The sequence below is a fragment of the Antechinus flavipes genome, chromosome 3 (assembly GCF_016432865.1).
Source record: "Antechinus flavipes isolate AdamAnt ecotype Samford, QLD, Australia chromosome 3, AdamAnt_v2, whole genome shotgun sequence".
NCBI classification, from domain to species: Eukaryota; Metazoa; Chordata; class Mammalia; order Dasyuromorphia; family Dasyuridae; genus Antechinus; species Antechinus flavipes.
The window spans coordinates 37,444,369-37,471,982 of record NC_067400.1 but is presented as its reverse complement, the minus strand read 5'-3'; the positions used below and the strand labels follow the sequence as shown (position 1 = coordinate 37,471,982).

Sequence of the window (27,614 nt, the reverse complement as noted above, 5' to 3'; positions counted from 1 at the left end):
TGAATCAATAAATTTGAAGTGCAACTAAAAGAATAGAAAAAAATTTAATGCCAAATAGGAAATACCAAAAATCAAAAGAAAAATTAATGGTTGGAAGTAAGAAAAGAATTGATACCAAAACCTATGAGATGTAGCCAAAGCATTTCTTAGGGGAAATTTTTTATCTCTAAAGAGTTGCATGAATAAAATAGAGAAAGAGAACATCAATGAATTGAGAATGCAACTAAAAAAGCTAGGAAAACAACAAATTAAAACCCTCAATTAAATACCAAATTAGAAATTCTGAAAATCAAAGGAGATTAATAAAATTGAAACTAAGAAAACTATTGATCAAATTCATAAAACTAAGAACTAGTTTTATGAAAAAAATAAGATAAACCTTTTGTTAATTTGATTAGAAAAAGGAAAGAAAGAAACTAAATTATCATCATCAAAAATGAAAAGGGTGAACTTACCAACATTGAAAAAGAAATTATAACAATAATTAGGAGTTATTTTACCCAACTGTATGCCAGCAAGTCTGAAAATCTAATCAATAACCAATGACTAAAGTATTCTAGTATTTGATAAACCCCCAAACTCCAGCTTCTGAGATAAGAACTCACTATATCACATATATTGCTGGGGAAACTGGAAAATAATATGTCAGAAATTTGGCATAGACCTATATTTCACACCCCATACCAAAATAAGGTCAAAATGAATCATGATTTGGGTATAAAAGGTGATACTATAAGTAAATTAGGAAAGCAAGGGATAATTTATCAGATCTTTGGAGAAAGGAGGAATTTGTGAGCAAAAAAGAACTAGAGAACATTATGAAATGCAAAATGGACAACTTTGATTACATTAAATTAAAAAGGATTTGCACCAACAAAACCAACAGAAACAAGATTAAAAGGGAAATAAAAAGCTGGGGAGGGGGGGGAATTTTTTACACCAGTGTTTCTAATAAAGTGTTTCTATAAAGAAATATATATTTCTAAAATATATAAGGAACTGTGTCAAATTTATAAGAATACAAATCATTCTCCAGTTGATAGTCAAAGGATATGAACAATTTTCAGGTGATTAAATTAAAGCTATTTATACTCATATGAAAAAATGCTCTAAATCACTCTTGATAACAGAAATGCAAATTAATCAACTCTGAGTTACCACCTCACACCTCTCAGATTGGCTAACATGACAGGAAAAGATAATTATAAATGTTGGAGGGGTTGTAGAAAAACTGCGACACTAATGCATTGTTGATGGAGCTGTGAAATGACCTAACCATTCTGAAGAGCAATTTGGAACTGTGCCCAAAGGACTATAAACTGTAAATACTCTTTGATCCAGCGATGCCAATACTGGGTCTGTATCTCAAGGAAATCAAGCATAAAAAAGGGGAAAGGATCCACATGTGCAAAAATATTTGTAGCAGCTCTTTTTTGTAGTAGCAAAGAATTGAAAAATTATTAGATGTCCATCAACTGGGGAATGGCTGAATAAATTGTGGTATATAAAGGTAATGGAATATTATTGTTCTATAAAAAATGTTCTATAAAAAAAAATCAAGCTGATTTTAGAAAGACCTGGAAAGATTTGCATGAACTGATGCTGAGTGAAACAAGCAGAACCAGAAATACATCATATACAGTAACAGCAAGATTGTGCGATGATAACCAACTATGAAAGCCTTGGTTCTTTTCAGTGATTCAGTGATAGAAGGCAATCTCAATAAACTTTGGATAGAAAACACATCTATATCCAAAAGAGAGAACTATGGAGAACTATGAAGGCAAATCAAAACATGCTATGTTCACTTCTTTTTTCTGTTTTTTTTTTTCTCTTCTGTGGTTTTTTCCCTTTTGTTCTGATTTTTCTCTTTCAACATGATTCATAAAGAAATGTGTATCACAAAAAGTTAATATACATGTATAACCAGAAAAAAAATAAATTTAAAAAGTTTTTTAAAAGAAAAAAGTATTGTATAAATAAATGTAGAAACTGATTTTGTGAAAAAAGAAAACAAATAAAATAGATAAACCATTGGTTAATTTGATTAAAAAAAAAAGAAAACCAAATTACTAGTATCAAAAATGAAAGGGGTGAACTCACTACTGATGAAGAAGAAATTAAGACAATTATTAGGAGCTATTTTGCTCAATTGTGTGCTAATAAGTTGGAGCATTTAAATGAAATACCACAGAAATACCACTGCTAAGTCTATATCCCATAAGCATCCAAAAGGGAGTGGGGGGGAGAAAGAACTTATTTGTACAAAAATATTTATAGCAGCTCTTTTTGTGGTGGCTAAGAATTAGAAGTCAAAGGGATGCCCATAGACTGGGGAAAGTCTAAACAAGCTGTAGCATATGATAGGAATGGAGTACTACTGTGTTGTAAGAAATGAGAAGAAGGATTACTTCCAAAAACTTGGAAAGACTTACACACACATGCATAGTCAAGTGAACATAGCCAGGAGAACGTTGAATAGTAACAGAACTACTGTTTGATGAAGAACTGTGAATGATTTAGCTATTCTCTGCAATATGATCCCAAAGGTCTAATGATGAAGCATACCATCCACCTCCAGAGAAGGAACTGATATTGATTGAATACAAACTGAGGCATACTATTTTTCACTTTGATTTATTGTTTTCCTTTTATTTGAGTCGTCTTGTACAAAATGTCAAATATGGAAATGTTTTACATAATTGCACATATATAATCTATCTTTGATTGCTTACTGTCTCAGGGAGGGAGGGAGAAATAGAACTTGAAACTCAAATATATTTTTATAATATTTTTATATTCTATATAAGAGCTTTAATATTTTATTGTTTTAATATTAATAAATATTTTAAATATATAATTTTAATTGATAATAATTTTTTTTAATTTAAATGAGTTAGAGAAGGAAATGGCATACCACTCCAGCTTCTTTGCCAAGAAACCTCCAAAAGAGACAGGAATGAAAAACAACTGGTAGCTTACTTGTACCTAAATAATTTCATCTACTCAGTCTCACCTTCCTCGTCTGTAAGGGGAAGAGTGCTATCTGAAAGCAGAAACAGGTGTACATACCTTAAAGGAATTACAAAAGAGAATTGGCATTCAGGACAGTAGAGTTTTTTCCTCAGGCTCCAGAGCACAGACCAACATCAGGACAAGAAAGCTTTGCTCACATGAATCAACTACACCCTGAATGAATATCCTCACCCTGCTCTAATTATCTTTCCTCTTCTATGGATAAATAAATCACCTTTTGGTAGCTGTGAAGGGAAATGGCATGATTGGACTTAATCATTTTTAAAGTCTCTTCTAGTCTAAATGTGTGACTTTAGGATTCCTGAATCCAAGTTCTTCATCTACTACAACTCACACCCTATTGTGCAAGTATAAACTACTAATTGCTACCCTACACACTGAATATAAATCAAGAGTGAGTCACCTTTAAGGATTAGGGATCAACATCCCTCACATATCCAATCTGTTGCTAAATCTTATCATTTCTATATTCTCAATATCTCTTGTATCCTCCACATTCTGAATACTCACAGAGCCACCACTCTGGTACAAGGGCTTCATCACCTCACTTACAATGGCCTGCTGGTTCATCTCCCTGCCTCCAACCTCCACTCAGCTGCCAAAGTGCAGGGCTGACCACATCGTCCTACTATTCAATCAACTCCAATAGCTCTCTGTTACCTTCAAGAACAAATATAAAGTTTCTGTTTGGTTTTTAAAGCTATTCATAATCTGGTCCTTTCCTACCTTTCTCTCTGAGATTATCTCTGTCTGCTCTGGTTAAATCTCGTATGTACATAGTTATTTACAGATTGCCAGCCCTTTAGACTGTCCCAGAGAACAGGGACCATTTTTGTGACATAGGAGGTGTTTAATAAAAACCTGCTGACTGACTGACAAACTTCATGAGATTAGAAGCTCTTCTATCTCCAGAGCCAGCTACCCATACCCTTGTTCAGACATGGGTTGGGGATGAGCCATGACTTCTAAGGTCCTTTTCCGACTCTGTAATTATGCTGGTGGATTTATGGGTGAGAGAAAATCAGCAACCTATGTCCACCAAGAACAGGGATAAGGAGATGATCAGTTCTCTGATCAATCCCAAAACTGTTTAGGGAAAGATGTGGAATTTTGGTAAATGTTTAAATGGGGAGAGAAAACATTTGGAAGATTAGGAAAGGTGGGGAATCATGTCCTAGTTGGAAAAGGGGTAACTACAGGCAAGCAGAAGAATCAAATTTGGTAGGGAGGACCCTCATTTAATGATAATCAAAGATCAAGATGATGTCACGGCCTCTCCCAATATCAGGGCCATTCAGACAGTTTTATTGGTGGTTTTCAGGTAGCACAGAAAATTAAGCCTTGGGCTTGGAATCAGAAGTCTCAAATTCTCTATGCCTCAGTTTCGACATTTGGAAAATGAGGATAATGATAGCATCTACCTGCCAGGATTGTTGTAGGAATAAAATGAGATATCTGTAAAGCACTTAGCAAATCTTAAAGTTTTATGTAAATACCAGCTAGTAGCAACAGTAGCAATAGTAGCAACAGCAGTGGTAATAATAGTGGTAGTAGTAATAATAGCAATATGCCACAAGACTCCCCATTGGCTCATAAAGTTGAAAGTGATATTTGAAAGCAGAAACAGGTATATACACCTTATCTGCTTTGAAGATAAAACACACACACTTCAATTAAACTTTCAACCCAAAGTAGCAGAGCTTGAAAACGAACAGGGTTAATTCAACAGGGGTAGAACATGGCTTAATATGGCAATGAAAATTATTGATCTTTGTGGCATTTAAACAGATTAGCTGGGCTCTTATTTAAGACATCACAAGATCACCGGATATAAGAGAGAGTTCTTTGAGAAGATGGAAGGCCAGTCCAAAATGGCAGCCTCATATTCATTAAGGTACCAGGAGGACATGGAAAGTCAGAAGACCAGTATGTGAATCCCAGAAATTTATAAGCATGCTGATCGTCTCTCTGGGCTTAGATTTCCTCAGCAATAAAAATGAAAAGGTTGGGTCAGATCACCTTTAATATCCCCCCCCCACCTCTAAATCTTATTATCTAAACCTCCAAAAAATCAATTTCAGAGCAAGAAAATTTTATGAAAAATGTGATTTCAAATAGTTCTCTAGTCAAGTTCTCTAAGTCAAGAAGAGCCTCATAAAAAGTTGTTTTTTTCCAAAAACACCTTATCAAACACTAAACTACATTAAAGACTATGGAACTTTCTTCTTTTTGAAGTTAATCTCTGGGATTTACAGGGAATTCCCAGTCAAGAACCTTGTCCACCAGTGTAGGTCTAGGAGTTCCTCTGCAATTTGGAATCAGAAGAGCATCTTGGGGCGGTGAGAACTTAAGTCACTTGTCCAGAGTTCCACAGTCAGTATGTATCAGAGGCAGGACTTGAATTCAGATCTGTCTAATTCTGAGGCCAGTTCAAATCTGATCTTGGACATTTACTAGCTTCGTGACCCTGGAGAAGTAACTTAACCTCTGTTTGTGTTATCCATTAAATGGGGAAATGGCAAATCACTTTAGTACCTTTGCCAAGAATATCCCATGGGACAGTATTGGCATTCTATGGTCCACAGAGTCATGAAGAGTGACTGAACAATAACATCAAGCCTCTCTTTCTTTGAAACACACACACACACACACACACACACACACACACACACACACACACACATCTTCCCCCTTTTCCTCCTTGTCTAACATACAGATTAACAAAATGTGTTGATTCACCATCCTTGTCAAAGAGCCCTCCCTGGGAAGTGGAAGAGAATGTGGGCCATTGACAAGATCACTTTATTTAGAATCAGAAGCAATGAATTCAAATCTCAATTCTACTACTTTACTAGCTGTATGACCCTAACCAAGTCATTTAACCATTCTGCCTCAGTTTCTCTATCTTTAAATAATAGCACCAAATTTATAGAACTAATGTGAGGATCAAATGAGATAATTGTAAAAAGCTTGGCACAGTGCCTGGCCAAGAGTAGTCACTATATAAATGTTAGCTATTGTTACTACTATGGCTACCTTGGTCTGAGATCCCTCCTAGCTCCAAGCTTACATTAATAACAATAGTAGCATTTATATAATACAATACCATTTTTCATGCTATATGCATGTTGCATATGTTGTCATGTGATCCTCACAACAACCCTTTAACTTCAGTTCTATTTTTAGATCCATTTTACAGTTGAGGAAACTGAGGTTGAGAACAGCTAAGTGACTTATGCTCTTTTTTTTTTTTTTTTTTTTTTTTTTTTTTTTTTTTTGCTGAGGCAATTGGGAGTTAGTGACTTGCCCAGGTCACACAGCTAGGAAGTGTTAAGTGTCTGAGACCAGATTTGAACTCAGGTCCTGCTGACTTCAGGGTTGGTGCTCTATCCACTGCATCACCTAACTGCCCTCTGATTTATGCTGATTTGAACTTAAATTTTCCTGACTCCAAGTCTGAAGCTCTATCCACTGTGCCATCCTTGATGCTAAGTTGCACTCTGAGCTAAAGCACAACAACATCCTCCTCACTTCATTGTTTTGGGATCCCTAGCTCCCTTCAGATGCTCCTTCCTAAGGAGAACTTTCTTGCTCCTCTCAATTGCTGGCCCTCTCTCGCTGTCATCCAACCTGGCCAATTACTTTCTATATAAATTGTAATTACTTCTCTGTGTACATGCTCCACTCTACTCCCAGAGGGCAGGGACTGATTTTTATGTCTCTATATCGTCAGCACCAGTAAGACAGTCTTGCAAATAATAGGTGCTGAAAAGATAATTGTTGGTTTGAATTGAACATGCTTTTCTCTTATAAACATTCTCTGCCCAGATCAGGATGGACACTAAAGTGCCTATTTCCAAGACAAGCTGTTTGCCACAGTGTATCATTCTAAACAATTCTGTAACATCTCTTCTCCATTTTCCCTTTTCTCCTCTGACACCCAACTACCTGAGTGCAGGTCCCCCGACCCCAATTACCTCCTGCCTGGGCTGCTGCCTGGTCTCCCTCCACTTACTTGTCAATCTGAAATCTCTAAAGCTCAAGTCTGACCATCTCACCCTGTTAGTCAAGAAACTTCAGTAATTTCCTGGTCATCTATAGGAGCAAATCTTAAGATCTTTGGCTTTTCAAGCCTTTTATAAACTTGTCCATTTCTACCTTTCCAGACTTCTTTTTATATATTTTCCTTGTCTCTTCCATCTAGTGATATTGACCTCCTTATAGACAACATTTCAGCTCTTGATCATTTTCATTGGCTGTTCTCTCTCTCTCTCTCTCTCTCTCTCTCTCTCTCTCTCTCTCTCTCTCTCTCTCTCTCTCTCTCTCTCTCTCCTTTCTCCTTCTCTCCCTCCCTCCCTTCTTCCTTCCATTTTTCCCTCCCTCCATCCCTCCCTCCCTTTTTCTTGAAGTCTCCTTTCCTGAAGTCTCGATTAAATCCCAACCCTCTTCAAGAAGCCTTCCCCAATCCCTCTTTAATGTTACTGCCTTTCCTCTAAAATAATCTCCATTTATGGTGAATATATATTATGTGTACATAGTTTTTTATGGCCTCTCCCAATAGGCTGTCAGGTACTTCAGGGAACATCCTGAGTTTTTAAAAGCCTTTATTTGTCTCCTGAGCACTCAGCACAGTAGTGGTACAAAAATAGGAGTTTAATAAATAAATACTGATAACTAACTCTTTTATTGTAAGAAACATGCGTCTGTTGGCTTCCTATTGTACATTAAATAGAAAGACTGGATTATACAGAACACCTCTAATCTAAATTCTCCATTTTAACAAGGAGAAAATTGAATTTCAGAGAAATAAAGTCATTTGCCCAAGACTATTTAGGTAATAAGCAACAGCCCTGGGATTAGAACCTAGAACCTTGACTACAAATCCAGCACTCTCCAATGCCTGTTTCCAAGTATCTTTTCAATACTCTATAACATATAACAGTTGCTTAAAGTAATGGACATCATCTACCATCTCAACCGTTTTAGGAACTAGGGTGAGGAATGAAGGGATACAAAATCTATTATTTTATGTTGTTGATAGGAGGGAATTCTAATGGCATTCTTGGCAGTGGCCTCAGGTATCATGGTCAATAGAGTCCCGAGGATTAAGAAAGAACCACTATCAAGTTTTCAAGGGATGGTCCTAGAAAGTCTCAGAAAGACTTCTCCAGTTTAAAATAAAATGGGCAATTTATGGATGGAAAGGGAAAGGTGATTTCAAATCAGATTATTCAGGAGGAAGCTTGGTTCTGCCCCCTTGCTGACGTGCCATCTAATCTCTCTAGGCCTCAGATTCCTGTCTTGTAACTTGACAAAGTCTGGACTAAACGGTTTCTTAGGTTCCTTCCAGTTCGTTAATTCATTAGCCGATAAGCAATTATTAAACACTTACTGTGTCAAGTACTATACCAATCCCTGAAGATACAAAGAAAAGCAAAAGACGTCCCTTTAATCAACTACAATCCTGTGATTTCACTCAAAAAGTCATAAAAGAGTTCACAAATTGTCACGATCCATAAAAACTAGTTCCGGTCTCATTTTTCTCATTTGCAAAATAGCAGGATTAGATTACAAGATCATTAAACTGTGACCCTATGAATGTCCCTATTCAGCCAGGGAGCAAAAAGTACTTTGAAATCAAAAAGAAAGTCTAGCAGAATGGTAAGACTGGATCGTCTAAATCTCTGGAGCTTCCCACAAGCTGGTCAGCCTTTCCGATGGGCTGAATGACAAAGGTTATTCTTGCTTTGTTACCGAGTGGAGGATGAAGAGATTCAGTCGGCCCACCTTCCCCCCTTCTCCCCCCCTCCCCAATACAACTCCCTCTGCAGTCAGAGGGAGACCTGCTGGATGACATATGAGCTCCAAAGGGTGTGGGTAAAAATAACCAGTCCTCAAAAAGTCATGATAAACGCCACACAGCTGAGTGACTTGGGAAGTGCTTTCTGACTCCTCAAAGGGGGACACACGGTCGGTTTTGTTTGTTTTTTTAATTTCACACACGCACAAAAAACCATGGAAATCTGCGAGCCACCAGCCAACCGCTCGTGCTTGGCCCTGACAACTGTAATCTAGCCTTCACTTCCTCTCCTAGTCACTGAAGCCAAGATTTGGGTTAAAGTTTTTCAAATTTGTCTTGGTATGTTTCAAGCCCCAAACCTCACGTTGGGGGGAAGGGAGGGGGGAAGGAGGGGAAGGAAGTTTAGTAAAAGAAAAGTAGTCGTGATGCACTCGAAAGCCTACGACTATTAGTGCTAAAGCGCTGTTTTTTCCTGTCATTCAGAAAGGAAGCAAAGGGTGGGGGGAAGTACCCAAAATCACAGAACTCGGAACTCTGAAGGGACTAGGAAACCCTAAAGAGAATCGACAGTCCCAGAAAAAGAAGGTGCTGGTTGTGGGTCCGGGTGCTATCCACTCCCTGCAGCCCTGGGGGCGGGGGCCAGACCGTGCACTTGGCAGGGTTCGTGGGCTTGGGGCCGGATTGGGAGGTGGGTGAAGGGGCCCCAAACCTTAGTGTGGAAAGCCAGCTGAGCAAGGGCGCTAGGGTTGCGGACTCGGGAGGAGAGGTCCCGGCCGCAGCTCCGGGCTCCGGCAGCCCACGGTTTGGGGGCTTGGAGGGGCGGGTGCTCAGTTCCAAAGCTCCCCAAAGTGGACGCGCGCGGTGGGTGCACAACTGTGCACCATCTCCGAGAGGAATCGGAGCGGGGGAGGGGAGGGTGGTCCGCGCAGCTAGGACTAGCTGCCGGGATCGATGGCTCACTCGGGCAGAACCCCCCCACCACACTCCACCCCATCCCGCGTCCACCGCCCCCCACCACCCAGCCCGCGTCTGACGGGCACTCACCGGGGAGTCGTAGGAGAAAGCGCACTCCGCCTTATAGACGCGATCTCCGGACCTGGGGACGCGGATGGTGGGCATGTAAGGGACCAGCAGCTCCCCGAGGTCTCCTGCAGCCATCTTTCCGGGGCCGGGGCCGGGGCCCGGGCCGCTGCCGCCGCCGGGGCCGCCGCCGGGGCTGCCGAACAGGGCGGCCCGCTGCATGCTTCCGCGCGCGCGGGAGGGCCGGAGGGAGGGCGGGAGCGGGGGCCGGGCGCGGGAGGAGGACGACGAGGACGAGGAAGAGGCGGCCGCTGGGGCACCGGCACGGGCGCTGGCAGAGGCTGAGGCAGGGCAGCGGGGCTGCAGGGCCCGGGCGGCCGAGCAGACGGGGGCAGGCGGGCGGCGCGAGGCGGCCAGAGCCCGGGCGGGGCGGGGCGCGGGAGAGCAGGGAGGGGGACCAGGCTATTTTTAATCCAATGGCGAATCGCATCACCAGCTGCAGCGGCCGCGGCGGCAGCGGCAGGAGGGGCAGGGATGGGGAGGGCAGGGGAGAGGAGAAAAGGGGAGGGGAGGGGGGAGAGAAGAGGAGGGGAGGGGGCGCATCTGCTCCCGAGCCCAGAGAAAAGGGGGGGCGGAGGACGAGGGACGCCAGGGAGGGTCAGAAAGGAGAGGGAACCCAAGGAGAGAGGGAACACCAAGGAGGGGGGGAAGAAAGGAGTCGGAAAAAGAAGAGGCCACGGGGTGGGGGCTCTTAGAATCGGGCCCCTTTCTCATATGACAGCACTAGCCTGAGAGGAATCATGGGCTTGTCTTCCCCTTCTTCCAGAGAACAAGAGCTGGAAGAGACTTGAGAGGTCACTGAGCCCCATTCCCCTCCCTTGCCTCATTTTACAGAAGGGGGAGATGAGGCCTAGAGAGGGGAAAGTGACTTAGAAGCACAGGCTGGAGCTGGCCCGAAGCTCAGAACTCACCCCGTCCCACACCCTCTTTTTACAGACTATACACTACTCCACTCTCCAACGTTACCTAGGAGAGCGTCTAAAGCGCGAAGGGGAGGGTGGCGCCCAAAGAACCACAGAGACTTTGGGGGACTTTGAAAGGGTCAATGGAGAGACAGTCTGAGGGAACCCTGGATCTAGGCTTCTTAGGCCCAGAGTATGATTCCTGATTCTGCTATTGATTAGCTGAATGAAGGTGGACAAGTCATTTCTCCTCCGAATCTAAGGGTCTTCTATCCAAAAGAGGGCCTGCCATCCGGGATGGGATTACTAGGGATGCCTTCTGAAGGGGGTAGGTGTGGGTCTCGGTTACATGTGTGACCTCACTCCCTCCTCACCACAATCCTGGAGGAGGGGAGAAAGGGGATGTAATTATCTCCATTGGGATTTTCCTCATTTTACAAAAGAGGAAATTCAATCTCAGAGTTGCAGTGACTTCTCAATTCGGGCCACTCCCACATGACACTCCCCTCGTCCTAGGACTCACTCATATCAGCATTAGTTTAGGTCCTCAGAAGCCTAGCCTTTGCTACTCCCGGTGCTTTAAGAGTAATTCTGTGGGTTGCTATCCCCCTAGAGGCTAAAGCATTGTGGGAGGGAGTAGTGGCAAGGAGGTTACCTCAGTTAGCCAATAGAGTCTGGTCTTCAGCAAAATCATTTATTCTAAAGTATAAACTATATTGGTTTGCATTGGGGGGTAGGAGAAGAAGGAAGGAAGAAAAAATGGACTCAGTTTTAAAAAAGGAAGATTAAAAAATGTTTTTACATGAAAAAAGCATTTACTCTAATAGCATAGAGAGGACAGCAGTTATAAGCATTTCCCCTAGTCATCAGGGACTTGCTCTCCCACAAACACATCCAGATGCCTGGAAAGGGAACTAATGAGCATGGACTTAAGCTGAGTGGAGATCAGACATAGGTGACCAAGGCCACTCACAGCTCCAGAGTCCTAAGACTTCCCTTTACTCACCAGAGAAAACTTCCTTTGAGTTTCTCTGTTGTTGTTCAGCTTGGACAGCTCTTGGAAGATTGACTTTCTTGGAAGACAGAGCATTTCTGATGGACCAAGGACCTCAGCTAGGCTGCTCCTGTTTGGGTGCTCACTTGGAAGGATCAGTCTGCTGTTGGGCTGTGTTAATCAGGGTACTTGGTGGGTGTTCAGCCTCTTCACAAGGATCCTCTAAATTGGGCAGTGTGTTCAGTGTTCAATGATTCTCAGAATACAGGCATGTCTTTTTGACTCGGAGTCCTAGGAAGCTCTTTCAACTATAGAAATGATTCTTACCTTAGTAATGAACCGAAGAAGATACTTGCCTTTGACTCTCTGAGTGCCTAGGTTTAGTTTCGTTTTCCATACCATTAACCCTATTTTTAATCTTAATTCCACAGAGTCAAATTGATAGTACAAGGGGAAGAAGTAGCTTAGCTCTCCTCCTAGGATCTAGAAAATGAATCAAAGTCTTAATAGGGAAATCCCCAAAAAAGATCTGAATGAATCATTTTTCCAGTGCAGATCAACAGAGACATCTACGGACACTAAAGATGGAGTCTAACTAGAAAAAGCTGCACCAAGTATTCCAGTCCGGGACTAAAAGACCAAGGTTGTACACAGGAAAAGAGTAAGTCCTAGATCCATCCAGTGCTGCCTGACCTTGTGAAGCCTTCAGAAACAAGGCTTCCTGTTGGCTGCTCTGTTGCTCAGTATCCAGTTCCAGATCACAGATCCAGGGAGGACTGAAGAGGGGATGGTGATCCAAAACAAGGAGTCATCTTGGGCCATAAGCTAAAGACTGAGCAAGGTGCAAATTCAGATCCAAGCATAACAACGCGTCTTTGACCCTAGGAAAGGAGCATCATGTCATTTCCAGCTTGCAACCAAATATAAATCCTGCAATCAAATAACCAGCCTATAGTTTTGTGATTGAATCAATAAAGTTTTCCAGGTGACTGAGTTCAGCAGCAATTTATTGGAACTCCAGCCAGGGGCAAGCCCACAAGTATGTTGCTCAGACCCAAATCAAGATCAAGAGCTTGCAGAGTTCAAACCAAAAGGGTAGTGGTCAGACTTGGATCGGACCACTTTGGGAGCATTGAAAGCTTATAGATCTACAACCTGAACTATCCCTGAATCCTAGAATAATACAGTATTCAAAAACTCAATCCAGACATTACCTCCAGAAGTGCACAGAACCTGGCCCTGACAAAGTCAGGAAGTATGTTGTAAGAATGAGCAAAGAAAAAAATTAGTCTCACCACAAAGAGTTGTTATGATGAGAAACATAATTAAGACACAAATCCAGAAGAAGAGAATGACTCCAAAACAGCCAAAAGAAAAGATTTAAAGAAAAATGCAGTTTGGATACAAGTTTAACAAGAATAACACATAGAGATGAAACAAGAATTGTCTTATAAAAAATAAAATGCTTTTAAAAATGAAATGAAAGCCACTACAGGAAAAATTAGAAAAGAAATAGAAGATATTAACAGATCACTTCCTGAAATAAACCTCAAACTGAAAATTACCAGAAACAGTAGAACCAAAATCCAGAGCTTCCAGATTTAAAAAAAAATACCATAAGTAAGAACTGAGGAGCAACAGTGAAGATCACACACAATTTAATAACTACCATTATAAAGGAGTGAAGAGCTTAGAAGATGATAGACTGAAGGCAAAAAAATATATAGGCTTATAAACAAGAAGAATCTATCCAGGAAAACTGGGTAGGGGGAAGTGGAGGGAAAAGATTTTTAATGAAAATGAAAATGTTAACTATTATCATTTCAGAGTAAAGAGGAGAGTAACTACCAGCTAAAGAACCAGGAACATCCTAAACTTATAACTACATATGACATTTCCCCTTCTTACTTCCCAAAGAATGTAAGTTGCTTGAAGGCAGTCTGTGATATTGCAAACTGATTTGTAACTTTTATGCTTGTTGATTGATCTATTCCTGATAACACAACTAATAAATGTTAGGAGTGGAGTTTGGTTCCTAACTTTAATCAACCAGCAGTATACCCACAGCTCCTCTCTGCATATCTTCCAAATCTCAATTGGTCTTTCCCATCTAAGACATTATCTACAAAAGTTTGATTATCTGCCATTTATTCCCCTTAATCTTTGGGTAAATCATTTCATACCCATGGACCTCAGTTATTTCATTTATAAAATGAGGGACTTACGCTAGATGGGAGAGATTAAGTAACTTGTCACATACTAAATGCCTAAAGTAAAATTCCCCATCTAGAACTCTAACCACTGTCCACCTCCTTGCTCCAGTATGAGTGACTCAGTTGGCAGGTGTTTGGGGGAAACTTTCAGTTGAACAGACCCATTTAGAAAGGAGCAAGTTTGGCGTGGCCCAAAGAAGAGGTATGAGAAAATACCTCTCCCTAACAATTCCATTAGAGAGGTAGGAGATCCCTGGGAATGGAGTATTACACATATTTTCAAAATATTTTCTGTGGATTGATCCATTTTGCTGGGTATTTTCCTCTTTGTTTTCTTTTCTTTTAAAATATATTCTTTTTTTCATACAGAATGTCCTCCCAAGACCACAGGGTAGGAAAAAGATACAGGAAGAAAATTAGGAATAGAAAAACAACAGAAATCAATACAATATTTAAAAGAAGATATATATTTTTTCATAAAACTAAAGGAGATGAAAAAGAAATGGGTGGGTTTCTATATAGGGATATAACCAAGATGTGCTGATTAATGTTTTACAACTGGATTTCTCCATGGTATTTTCTTCAGTTTAGTCAACATTGCTAATATCTGGGGGATAGACTTCAAGGAGGAGTGTCTCCACAATAAATTTAAGACTTAAAGAAAAAGATGTCCTGACCATGGGTACAGCAAGAGTATCTGATACTTTGATCCTCAGAGAGAACTGATAGAGATACAAAGTGAAAAAGTCTAGGGAAGAAATAAAAGCAAGAAAAATTAACATCTTAGAATAAATGGTTAAAAACTTCCCCTAAAAACTGAATGTCCTATACATTAGAATGAGCCAAACAGAAAAAAAAAAAAAAATGAATTAGTAAGACAACAGGTAATAGCTCAAAAGATTGAAAAAACTTTTTTATCAAAAAAGTTTTATCAAAAAGTTCTTAATCAAAAATTTATTAAAGAATTTTTTATCCAAACAACCTAGAAAATAAATCAAGGAGAGATAAGAATTAGCTGAGAGAGAGAGAGAGAAAAAGAGAGAGAGAGAGAGAGAGAGAGAGAGATTATTTTTTGAAATCTACTTTATATAATATTTTTAGAAATTATAATTGGAAATTGCCAGAACTATTAGAAGCAGTGAATAAAGTGAAAACAGAATCTGCTGACTACTTCTGGAAAGAAGCCTCAAAATTAAAACTCCCAGGAACATCATAGCCAAAATCCTGAGCTACCAAGTCAAAGAAAAAATACTGCAAGTAGTCATTAAAAAAAGGATTTCAAGTCCCAAGAATAACAGTAAGTCTCACATGAGATTTAGCAACTGCTACCTTAAAGGAGAGAATAATTCAGAACTGTGATACCATAAAAACTTAAGACAAAAGATAACCTATGCTGGAAAACTAAGTATAATCCTACAGAGGAAAAATAGATCATTAATGGAATAGAAGTAGGGTAGGAAAATTACAGCCAAAGGGCCAAATCTAATCTACTATCTGTTTTTGTTCAGCCTTCAAAATAAGAATGGTTTTTACATTTTTATATTTTACCTTTTTAAATATAATAAATCTGTGCTTTAAAATGTTAACAAAAAAATACACTCTTGGCTTGGAGGCTGTAGAAAAGCAGGCAGTGAGCCAGATTTGTATGGGCTCTAGTTTGCTGATTCCTGGAATAGAGAATTTTCAAGCATGTTTGATGAAAAAAAAAAAAAAACAGAAATAAAGAAAGGTTCACTTATTTATTTAATTAAAAAGGAATATGTGGTGATGAATTGTTTATATGTTAATAGAAAGATAAGAAACAAACATCTTCTCCAAACCCTAATTAGAGAAATGTTAAAAAATGATAAGGGGCTGCAGGTGGTTTTGTTCTATTTTAATAGTCTTAAAAGTAAATAAAAACATGAGGAATGGGGGAACTATACTGGGGAAAATAGGAAGAAGGCAAGGGAAATCACTATTGCATAATAGAATAAAATGAAAAATATATTAGCAAGCAATGGGAGGAATGAGCTTACCTTCAAAGTCACTTTCATCTGGACCAGATAAAGAAAGAATGAACATAATTACAAAGAAAGAGAGAAAAACCTCAATATACAGATATGTTAAAGTGAAAAAGGAAATTAAAAAAAAAAAAGAGGGACAAGAGACAATTAGGGAGGGGTTTTACAGAGAAAGCATGATCAATAAAGAAGTTATTATAAGCAGGAAAAAACTCAACTGTGGGAAAGAGGATCATGAAGGGGGAATTAAAAGAAAAGGAAGGAAAAATGAGTGCCTGGAATCAAGAGCACAGAATAAGATATTAAAAAAAAAAAAAAAAAAAAAAAAAAAGCTGTGCTAGAGAGGAAACAAGCTGTTTCATTTATAACATTACAGTTGTCAGGCAAATTTACTTTTTTTTACCACTTTCTTTTTTGTAAAAGAAAAGTGAAAACAGAGGGGGAAAAGACCAGAGGACAGGTTGAAGGGAAATGCACAATTTGTAATTATAAATATGAATGTGAATGGGATGAATTCGCCTATAAAATAGTAGAAGATAACAGAATGAATTAGAAAACAGAATGACAATATTTTGTTTATAAGAAACATACTTGAAACACACATTCACACAGTGATAAAGTAAGGGACTGGAATAAAACCTATTATGCTTCAGCTGAACTAGAAAAAAGCAGAGAATAGCAATCATGATTTCAAATAAGACTACAATAAAGATAGATATGATTAAAAAAGAAAGAGAATTTAAATAAATTGGAGTGTAATATAATTCTAAAGAACTGATTGATCAAAAAAAATGATAGATATGATAGAAAATTTCATCAGAGAACTATACGAGTGCATTGTTGGTGAAACTGAGCTGGTTTAGCTATTCTGAAAAGCAATTTGGATTTGCCTGCAAAGACATCAAACTGCATACACCCTTGATCCTGTTAAACTACTACTAGGCCTATATCACAAAGAAATCAAAGAAAGAAGGGCCTATGTATACTAAAAATATATATCTTTATAGCAGTTCTTTTCATGGTAACCAAAAACTGAAAACTAAGGATGTGGCTAAACAAATTATGGTATATGAATATAAAAGAATATAATTTTGCCATTAGAGATGACAAAATGAGCAATTTCAAAAGACTCTGGGAAGACTTCAATGAACTCATGCAGAGTGAAGTGAGCAGAAGAATTCATGAAGAAATGTTTGGGAAAATATCATAGAGAAAAATAACTTTGAAAGTGTTAGAACACTTATCAACGCAATGATAAACTACAAGTCCAAAAGAATAAGATAAAACATAATATTCACCTCATGCCAGCCAGGTGATGGACCTAAAATACAGAAAGAGACATACATTTTCAGATATGGCCAATATGGGAAATTTGGTTTTGACAAACTATATATGCATGTATTAAGGGATTTCTTTTTCATTTTTTAAAAAATGTTGCTCTATGGGGGAGGAATAGGATACAAGGTGTCTACAGAGTAGAAAAAGGACACTGTGAGAGGAGAAGGCATTAGCACTGGGGAGGCTGGGATGTGAACAGTTTGAAGGAAGCCAAGGAAGTTGAGGAGACAAGAGCATCCCTGGTATGAGTCACAACTAACACAAAAAGCAAAGATAGAGGATAGAGCGTTAAGTGTACATAAAGCAAGCCAGCATTATTGGAAAACAGTATGTCCAGAGGAGCCAGGTTTAAATCCCACTTCTCACTCTTACTGGCTCTGTGATCACTTGATCTCTCGGTGTCCTAGGCAACTCTTTAAGAGTTGGCAGAGAAGGCACAGACCTGCACTGGAGGTGTAATTAAATTATCTTTGAATTCCCTATGCCAATGAAATCACGGATCTAGGCCCTATCCCTAGTCATAATAATTTACATTTATATTGTTGGAGCAGTGATGATCAGGGGAACTGCTGATTTAAAGGATTGGGGAAATTCCCTATTTGCTAGGGACTAACAAGTAATTGTTCTGTCATTCCAGGAAGGGGGAGCAGCTAGGTGGCTCAGTGGATAGTGAGCTAGGGCTGAAGTCAGGAGAACCTGAGTTCAAATCATACTGATTAGGACTCTAGGCAAGTAATTTAATCTTTGTCGGGATATAAAGATCAAATGAGATAATATTTAAAAAGCTGTTAGCACAGTGCCTGGCACATGGCAAGCACTTCAAAAATTCTTGATGATTGACAAACAATTGCTGTTTCTCCAGGGTTGTGCATGTAATAGGCACTAAATATTGAATGAGTAAATCACCCCAACAAAAGCATATAATCCCAGTTGCTGCATCCATGATATTTTAAGAACTTTGGTGGAAGGCAGAATGAAGAGTAATATATATACACAGATAATAATGATTCTGACTAATACCAAAAAAGTTGCAGAGCTGTAACTAGGATGGAGTGCCTGGGGTTCTGTCCTCAGGCACTAAATTTAAAGGGCACAATATTTCTAAATGATGATTTTAAAAGAGGATGCATTTTTTTAATTTGTCATATTTATATTTTGACAGTTCCTTCATTCTTTCAGCAGCAGAGAAACAATTAAGCTTAGCATCTAGGTAACAAGAAAAGTTAAACCAGATGGCAGTGCTTCCATTTCCCCAGTGGCTCTTTCTCTGACGACGTGAGTCAATCCCATCTTATTCCTTGATAGGAAACAACTTCCCTCAGCACCAATCCAGTGTAGACTTGCTTCTCGTTCTCCACCCCCCCCCCCATTCTTTTCAGATTTTGAATTGCAGAGTTGATTCAAAAGGTCTATAAAGCAGGACTTCAGAGATTCTTTCATTTGCATTTCTCTATGAGCAAGCTGGAGCATTTTTTTTTCTATTTTAAGAAGAATCATTATGCTTCAACTTGTTTCCCAGAACTATATTAAGATCCTAGTTGGGAAAACCTGAGTACTAGCTTCTTTTGGTACATAGGGGATCGGTCCAGTAGAGTCAAAAGATCTTTGCCCCCTAGTACTTGTATAATTTACTTTTCTCCCGTTCAGCACCTTCCATGGGTCCATAGACTCAATTGATACCTTAAACTCCCACCTGTAAGATGTCCCCTGGGATATCCTGAATAATGGGCATAGGGTAGTGATTGGGCCTAGGGAGCCGAGAACTTCCATATGTTCAACATAGAATTAAAATTTTACTGTCCCTCTTAATAAGCATTGCTACATCACAGAAACAGGTGGATCCACTTACCGTTAGAAGGTAACAAGGTTGGAGAGGTAAGGTCATTCATTTATTCATTCAACAAACATAATAATCACACTTTTTAAGCACCTACTAAATAACAATAGTTATTTAGCAATGTAATGGACTGGACTGTAATGGACAAGAAAAGGAATCTTTTTTACAGTCACGGAGTTTATATTCTTATGGACAGGATACACCATTCAGTTAGACAAACACCAAAACAACACAAATTATCTAAGGGCAAAACCGGGAGAAGCCCTAAGAACCGGGAGCATTAGGAATCACCTGCTCCAGACAGTGACATCTAAACTCAGAACTAGAAGAGGTTAAGAGGCAGCTGTGAGGGGGACACAGGGAAGAGAAGAATGTTTCCAGCTTGGGGGACTTCAGAAATCCAGGAAGTGGGATTTCATTTAGGAGGAATAGCAATAAGCCATATGTAAAGGAGAAAAATACGAAATGACTGCAGCCAGATTGTTGATGCGTTAAGTACTAAACAAAGGCACTTACTTCTGATCCTAGAGTCAATCAAGAACCAGTGAATACTCTTGTCCAAGGGAGTGATATGATCAAAACTATACTTGAGGAAGATCATTTTATAAGCTGCAGGGAAAATGGATCAGAGGAATGAATTAGGAGGCTTCTTAGAATAGTACAAGTGAGATGTGGCAGCCTTGTGAGTGAATAGAGATAGTTGTGAAGGACATCAAAGGCAAGAATTGGCTACTGATCAGAGAGGAGAGAGAGGGCATCGTGGCCATGTTACCCCCACACTGCCAGGCATTTCCAAGAGCACTCTGGCCCTTTTTCCTCAAAAAAGACGTATCCAATTTCCGTCCTTTGTGAAAGTAAAGGAAATATCACTCAATAAAGGATCCAAGATTCATAAGAATGATAATCTGCTAATATCCAGCTTCAGATGAATCCTACAACTCTCCATGTTGTCCATGGAAGGTATACGTGTTCATACTGGCTGTCTAAATTTGTAGACCAAAGACTCCGATCGAGGCTTTGAGTGATAATGATGGAACTTTGCCCACTCATCTTCTAGGGAAACTAGAATTTCTACCTTGAGGAATACAGGAGATGGGCCAAAAGGCTAACTGCTCTCATCTCCTCTGACAGAAAAATATTGGATTAGAATTATATCTTTCTGTTCCCTAAAATATTAGTGGTTCAGGGTCATAATTGGTTCAGAACAAAAACCCATAAGTTTTTCTTTATTATATTCCTGAGGTGGGTGGGATAGAATGTAGTTCTTAGCTCATATTTGCCAATTTGACTCCTTCACTCAAATGGAAGTTATACAAAAGATCATCATAAATAGTGAATAGAGGAGCATCTAGCTGGTATAGTGGATAGAACACCAGCCCTGAAGTCAGGGAGACCTGAGTTCAAATCTGGCCTAAGACACTTAACACTTCCTAGCTGTGTGATCCTGGGCAAGTCACTTAACCTTATTTGCCTCAGCAAAAAACAAACAAATCAATAAATAAATATCTAGATAAGTGAATGAATGAACAAATAAATAAATAAATGGATAAATGAGTGAATAAATAAGTGAATAAACAAATAAATAGATAAATAAATAAATAAATGCATGATAAATAGAAAGTGACTCATGTAGGCAAGCAAATAACAAATATTGTAGATATTAGAATATATATTCTGAATACTACAATTTAGAAGGACATGAATAAATTGTATGGAAAACAGACTCAGAAGAATGAAGATTAATCCTGGAGAAGAGAAGGTTCACAGGGTTACATGAGAGTTGTCTTCAAGGATATGAAGGGCCATCGCATGGAAGAGAAATTCTATGATCCTAAACCATCTTACAAGGAAGCAGCTAAGAGTCAGAGCAGGTACTAGGATATGTTGACCTCCATTGCCAATTTGAGAAGGATCCTAGAATCTCAGAGTTTAACAGTTAAAAGAGAATAGAATATGCCAGAAAATATAGAAGAGCTCAATCATCCAAGAAATCTCAGTCTCCTCCAAAGGAAAGTCCATGAAATCTCTAAGGAAGCAATGTGGATATTGGGAACATGTTGAGAACCCAGCTTTCCTTCAAGGGAGCCTTTTTTTTCTTTCCATCCTGTAACTGCTCCTGCAGATAGTCTGAAACCACAAGTGTCTCTCTCTCTCTAAGAAACATTGAGGAATGTCTTTCCTCTCTAAAGCACTCACATTAACTCTGTCCCATTGTAGGCATGCAACATCACATCAGAATTTTTTCCACCAATTAGGAGAATCTCATGCAAAATACTACAGACTTGGCTAGAAACCTGAGTTGCATTCCAAGTAGGAAAGACAGACCATTCCCTGATCCCTCCCAACATGTCCCAGAAAGGAGCAAAGAAGACTTTTTCCAAAGAGTGGCTTTCTCACCATTCCAGAGTAAGGGTCAGGATGGTGAAACAGAAATGTCTAACTAGAGCAAGAAACCAGGCTGTGAAGGATGGGGACCTTATGGTCAAACATTGGCAAAGGGAAGAAAATGAGCTTAGGGGGGCAGGGTGTAATTCTTGGAACTTGCTCTAGATGAGAGAAGATCCATCTCATGACAATTTTCCTCACAATCATAGCCTTCAAAATTGTATTTATTGAGACAGTGTGCAATAGTAGGGTGATTTAAAAGCTGTTACATCAAAGCTATGATGGACTTGGAAGCGAGATTGCAGCAGCTGGATTGAAAAAAAATCAGAATTCAGATCTGATGCAGAACTGCTTACACAGTGAATTTTTTTGGGATGACAGGGCTTATTTGCAAATGCCACCCAGGAGCCCCCAGGAATGTTGCCCAGCGAAGGACATTCCAGGTGGTTAGCTCGGAAATGAGCCAGTGTGCTCCCGTGGTAAGAGTACTGGCTACTGAGTCTAGGTTAAAATCCTGCCTCCGACATGTGTGGCCCGTGGGATCTCAGGCAAGTCCCCTCTCTGAGTCCAGTTTCTTCAAGTGTCAAATGAAAGGAGTGAACAAGATGGCCTCTGAGGTACCTAGATTTATGAACCTATAAAGCTTCATAAAATGAATTGGATACAAGAAGCAATGGTTGGCTACATGGTGTAGTAGAAAGCATATGGAACTTGGTTTCATAGGAGCTGAGTTCATATCCTGCTTTAGTCAAATCTTAATCTTGATCAAAGCTTTTAGCTTCTTTAAGCCTCTTCATCTGCAAAATGAGGGCACTGGACTAGATGATCTCCAAGGTTCCTAAAATGATCCAGCTCTAGATCTAGGATTGTATGATGCTAAACCTTCTTACAAGGAAGAGGCTATGAGTCACAGCAGGTACTAGGATATGTTGACTTCCATTGTCAATTTGAGAAGGATCCTAGAATCTCAGACTTTGACAATTAAAAGAGACTCCTGTGCAAGCTAGCTCATCCAATCTGAATCTGCTTGAAGACATCCATAGAAAGAGAACTCTTGGCCTCCCCAGGCAGGATAGGTTGAATCCCTCTTCCATGCAATGGCCCCTTCATATCTTTGAAGACAACTCTCATGTAACCTTGTGAGCCTTCTCTTTTCCAGGATTAATTTCCCCATTTCCTTCCATTGATCTTCATTCTCCTGAGTCTGTATGGAAAACAGACAGTTTATCCATGTCCTTCTAAATTGTAGTATTCAGAATAGAACACATGAATACAGGAGATCATATCAGGGCAGGGATGATATACTATAATGTTAAGATCACATTTGCCTTTTGGGCTGCCCTAACATGTTGTAGCCCTACAGTTTTTTCCCCATTTGCATAGAAATGGATCATAGCTGGGATGGAGACTGACCAGCTGACACAAAGTAGATTCAAGCATGTTCTATGTTAACACAATGCTAATTAATGGTGGATTAGTCTTAAGATGAGGGCAAAGACTTCCTTTGGGGTCCCCTGATAAATGAAGAGCTCCACAAGTCTAGAAGATTGGTACGGGGCATTGCAAACAGGGTGCTTACCTAGCAAGTACTATGGAAAGCAGATAGACAAAGTGACTCACAGATAGAATCCAATAATGGGATAGAAAACTTTATTATAGTTATGGAGTGCACAGGAAAATTTAGCACCAGAATTGCACAACACTGAAGCCATCAACCTAGCTCCTTGGGACAGAAGCCCTGTTGAAGATGGGCCTTCCAGAGGGAGAACCTAACTCTTCAGCTTACTCAGGTTTATTAATTTATTTACTTTGTCCATGGGATCATATACAGTTGGACATGACTTGAACAACTGAACAATAACAATGGGGAGGGAAACTAGATTGAAAAGGATTGAGGAACAGTTGAGTTTTCAAATGGTACAGAGGAAGGAGCAGAGAATCCATGGCTCTAGGGTCAGGGAATCCATGATCAGAACCCATCTCTGATGCTTATCAGCTTATCAGCTTATCAGCAGTAGTAGTCACTTCATCTCTGGGTTTCCTCATTTGTAAAATAAGTGGATTACATTAGATGGCCTCCAAGGCCCCTGTCAGCTTCAGATCTATGATCCTATGAACTTTTATATTAGAGTTCTGATTGTATTTAAGGAAGGGGAAATCTTAACTTAGGTTTGTGAACTTTAAAAAACTGAGATCTGTATTTCAAAAATAATTAGTTTTCTTTAAAATCTACATGTTTTATTTAATGTATTTTAAAATAGTCTTCTGAGAAGGGGTCCTTAGAATACCAAAGGGATCTTTGACACACACAAAAGAACATTCCCACTGTAACATACCCAAGAAAGTCATATAGTTTCTACTTTTTTATATAGTTTTTTTAATATAATAGCTTTTTATTTTCAAAATACATGCAAAAATAGTTTTCAACACTCCCCCTTGCAAAACCCTATGTTCCAAATTTTTCTCTCTCCTTTCCTTCCACCCCTCCCCTAGACAGCAAGCAATCCAAAATAGATTAAACAAGTACAATTCTTCTATATGTATTTCCACATTTGTCATGCTGCCCAAGAAAAATCAGATCAAAAGGGAGAAAAATGAGAAAGGAAAAAAAGCAAGCAAACAACAACAAAAAAGGTGAAAATACTATGTTGTGATCCACATTCAGTTCCCAAATGCCTCTTTCTGGAAGCAGATGGCTCTCTTTATCACTAATCTATTGGAATTGGCCTGAATCACTTCATTGTTGCAAAGAGGCATGTCCATCAAAATTGATCCTTATAGAATCTTCTTGATTCTATGTACTATGTTCTCTTAGTTCTACTCACTTCACTCAGCATGAACACAATCTCTTAAGAAAGTTGAAGACTAAATAGGATGTTATCTTTCCATAACCTAAAAGCTCTGTCATTTGTACCGAGCAGTGGTTTCTCCCATAATTAGGTGGGCATTAAACATTTATTAAACACTTACTAATGAAAAGAGATCCACTAAATCTATCATAGTTAATAGAACTGTCCTCTTCCAAAGTCTCACGGTTGTCTGGAGTTGGGTCAACGCCAACCCAAAGACTTCACCAGTGGAGTCTGAGGTCCTACTGGATTAGCAAGCCTTCAGGAGCAGGTCCAGAGATAAACTGAGGTTAATGTAGCTATGTTTGGTGATCTCCTGCTTCTGCTCCAAATGACTGATTTTCTACTGCAATACTAAAGAATTATAAGCACACCACCTGTTAATAAAATTTTTTCTCATGTGCCTTGTTTTCTTTTTCTTAAGCACTAAGGCACATGAGAAAAATTGTACTAACAGGTGGTGTGCTTATAATTCTTTAGTATAACTACAGCAAGATTATATGTTGATCAGTTCTGATGGATGTCGCTCTTGTCAACAACGAGGTGATTCAGACCAGTTCCAATAGCCCTGAGATGGAAAGAACCATCTGCACCCAGAGAGAGGACTGTGGGGACTGAGTATGGATCACAACATAGTATTTTCACCTTTTTTGTTATTGTTTGCTTGCTTTTTGTTTTCTTTCTTAATTTTTTTTCTTTTTGATCTGATTTTTCTTGGGCAGCATGATAATTGTGGAAATGTGTATAGAAGAACTGCACATGTTTAATATATATTGGATCACTTGCTGATTGGAGGAGAGGGTAGAAGGAAGGAAGGGAAAAAATAGAACACAGGGTTTTGTAAGAGTGAATGACAAAAATTATCCATGTATATATTTTGAAAATAAAAAAGTATTAATTAAAAAAACTCAGCAGAACATTAAAAAAAAAAGAAAAAGAAAAAAGAAAATAAGCCATTTGAGGGTGGAGACTGTCTTGTTTTTTGTCTTTGTAGTTTGAGTACCTATCACAGTGCCTCCCACATAGTAGAAACTAAATAAATACTTTTTGAATGGGAAAAAAGAAGAAAAAAAAAGCATAAACTAAACTATAGACTTTTACGAAGGTTTTAACTCAATTTTAATAATCATTTATTGAACATATTTCAAATAATAGGTATCAGGTTTTTGATTTACAAAGATGAAAACTGATATGGTCTCCACTTTCTCAACATTCTACCAGTTGAGTTTTTTAATAAAAAGTCACCCATGCCCCTTTGGAATTATGTAGATTTGGGTTTTATATAATGCACGTCTAGGAAAAACATTAAGGAATGACAACTTCAAAGTACCATTCTCTCTCTGAAGCTCACAGGCTGTGCCTTCTTAACCTTCCATCTGGGTGTACAGGGAGGACATCTTTCAGCACACCCTCAAGGCAGGCTAACGGATCCTTGGCTATCAGGGAACTCAATCCCCTTCATGTATACAGATGCCAATTTTCAAGAGGAGCAATAGACAAGAGGAGATAGGGTGGCTATATGTGGTTGCTATCAGGAAAAGTAAGACAGGCACAGGGACTCTGGCAACATCAAGAATAGAAATGATAAAAATAGAAAAGAAAAAAAAGATAAATGACAAAATAGGAAAAGTTGGAGATTATTTGCTGGGGCAGAGCCTCCAATAAGATTCTTCTCCATGGCTCAGAAAGGTATAGAAATGATCCTGGGGCTGGGTGTGGCAGTACAAATCAAAAATGTCTTTGGTTTTCCAGGAAGATCAATAACATCATGGAGTGATGTCTTGACTTGTGAGTGAACTGGATTTAAGTGAGGTAGAGTTGCACAAAATCACAGCCTTATTTTCTCCTCCAGTCATTAAAGTCCAGTGGCAGGTCAAAAGTCAGAATGACGGGTGATGGCCCAGGGTACAATGGATGGCCTTGGGGTCTTTGATATCTAACCAAGTCCTCCACAGGACTTGCTTCAGATGCCTTCACGGCTGTTGGAATAAATTTGTTCTTCCCGTGCTTGGGGTAGACATCCCCCTAAATCACCAATGGATCTGAGTCACCCTCTGGCTGGTTTTACCATCTCCCAAAACAGTTTCCCTGGAACATGGTTCCTGCACATCCCCAGCTTCGGGCCACAGGCAAGAGTTGGGGGAAAGGTGGCCACCAACACAGACAGACTGTAATCCCAGCTATTGGGGAAGCTGAGGCTGGTGGATGGCTTGGGCTACAGTAGAGCTAATAGAGTAGGACTGAGAAATACGGAGGACCTCTGGAAGCCAAGGACCATCCTGCCCAAGGAAGCATGAGCCAACACAGGCTGGAAACAGAGCAGGTCGAAGCTCCTGGGTGGCCGCTGGACTCACATCCTGGATGAGGTCAGGAGAGCCGGGGTTATTGAAAAAGAACGAGCAAAATGGCAACATGAGAGAATCATGATAGAAGGGAAGGACGCTTGCAAGTCATCTAGCTCAGCTGCTTCAGTTTACAGACAAGAAAATCCCAGGACTTGATAGGGTGAGAGACCTACCTCCTAGGTTATCCAGGGAGTAAAAAGCAGTGGTCAGAGGACCTGAATTCGAATCTCTATTCTGCTCAGTGTGACCTTAAGCAAATTGCTTAACTTTTCTAGACATCTGTTTCCTCATTTGTAAAATGTGGGATTTGGACCAAATGACTCCTCAGGCCTTTTGAATCCCTGAATCTATGAACCTTTGATCCTGCTAACAGTAAAGTGAGAACTCTTGTCTCAGGCCACTGAGTCACAGAATTACAGGATTTCTGAGTTGGAAGAGACTTTGCTTGAATGGCCATTTAGCCCAAACCGAACCTGAACAAGGCTACAACATCCCCAAACAATGATCTATCAATCATCCAGACCTTGCTTGAAGCTCCTGGGAGAGAGAAGCCATTACTTCCCATGATAGATCATTCTATTTTTTTTTTATTTTATTTTATTTTTTGCTGAGGCAATTGGGGTTAAGTGACTTGCCCAAGGTCACACAGCCAGGAAGTTTGAACTCAGGTCCTCCTGACTTCAGGGTTGGTGCTCTATCCACTGCACCACCTAGCTGTCCCAGTTCATTCTATTTTTGAGTATGATCATAGAATTAGGATCTTTTTCCTGACCTTCAATGAAAATTTGCTCCTTTACAATTTCTATTCAGTATTGTAAAGTCTGCCTTCTGG

General features: G+C 39.5%; 1 protein-coding gene and 1 long non-coding RNA gene across 2 annotated transcripts in view; one reads left to right on the top strand and one right to left on the bottom strand.

Annotated features, from left to right (window-relative positions):
- The window catches only part of USP13 (ubiquitin specific peptidase 13), a 127,309-nt gene extending 117,057 nt beyond the window's left edge, over positions 1 to 10,252 (bottom strand). Inside the window, exon 1 of the mRNA XM_051983213.1 lies at positions 9,881 to 10,252. Within this exon, the coding sequence (XP_051839173.1) occupies positions 9,881 to 10,078 (198 nt within the window). The 5' untranslated portion in view covers positions 10,079 to 10,252. The remainder of the gene's footprint in view (positions 1 to 9,880) is intronic.
- LOC127552901 (uncharacterized) lies at positions 8,915 to 13,838 on the top strand. Its single transcript, XR_007951605.1, has 2 exons — positions 8,915 to 9,175; positions 12,368 to 13,838. It is a non-coding gene; the product is annotated as an uncharacterized LOC127552901 (long non-coding RNA).
- The last annotated feature ends 13,776 nt before the right edge of the window (positions 13,839 to 27,614 follow it).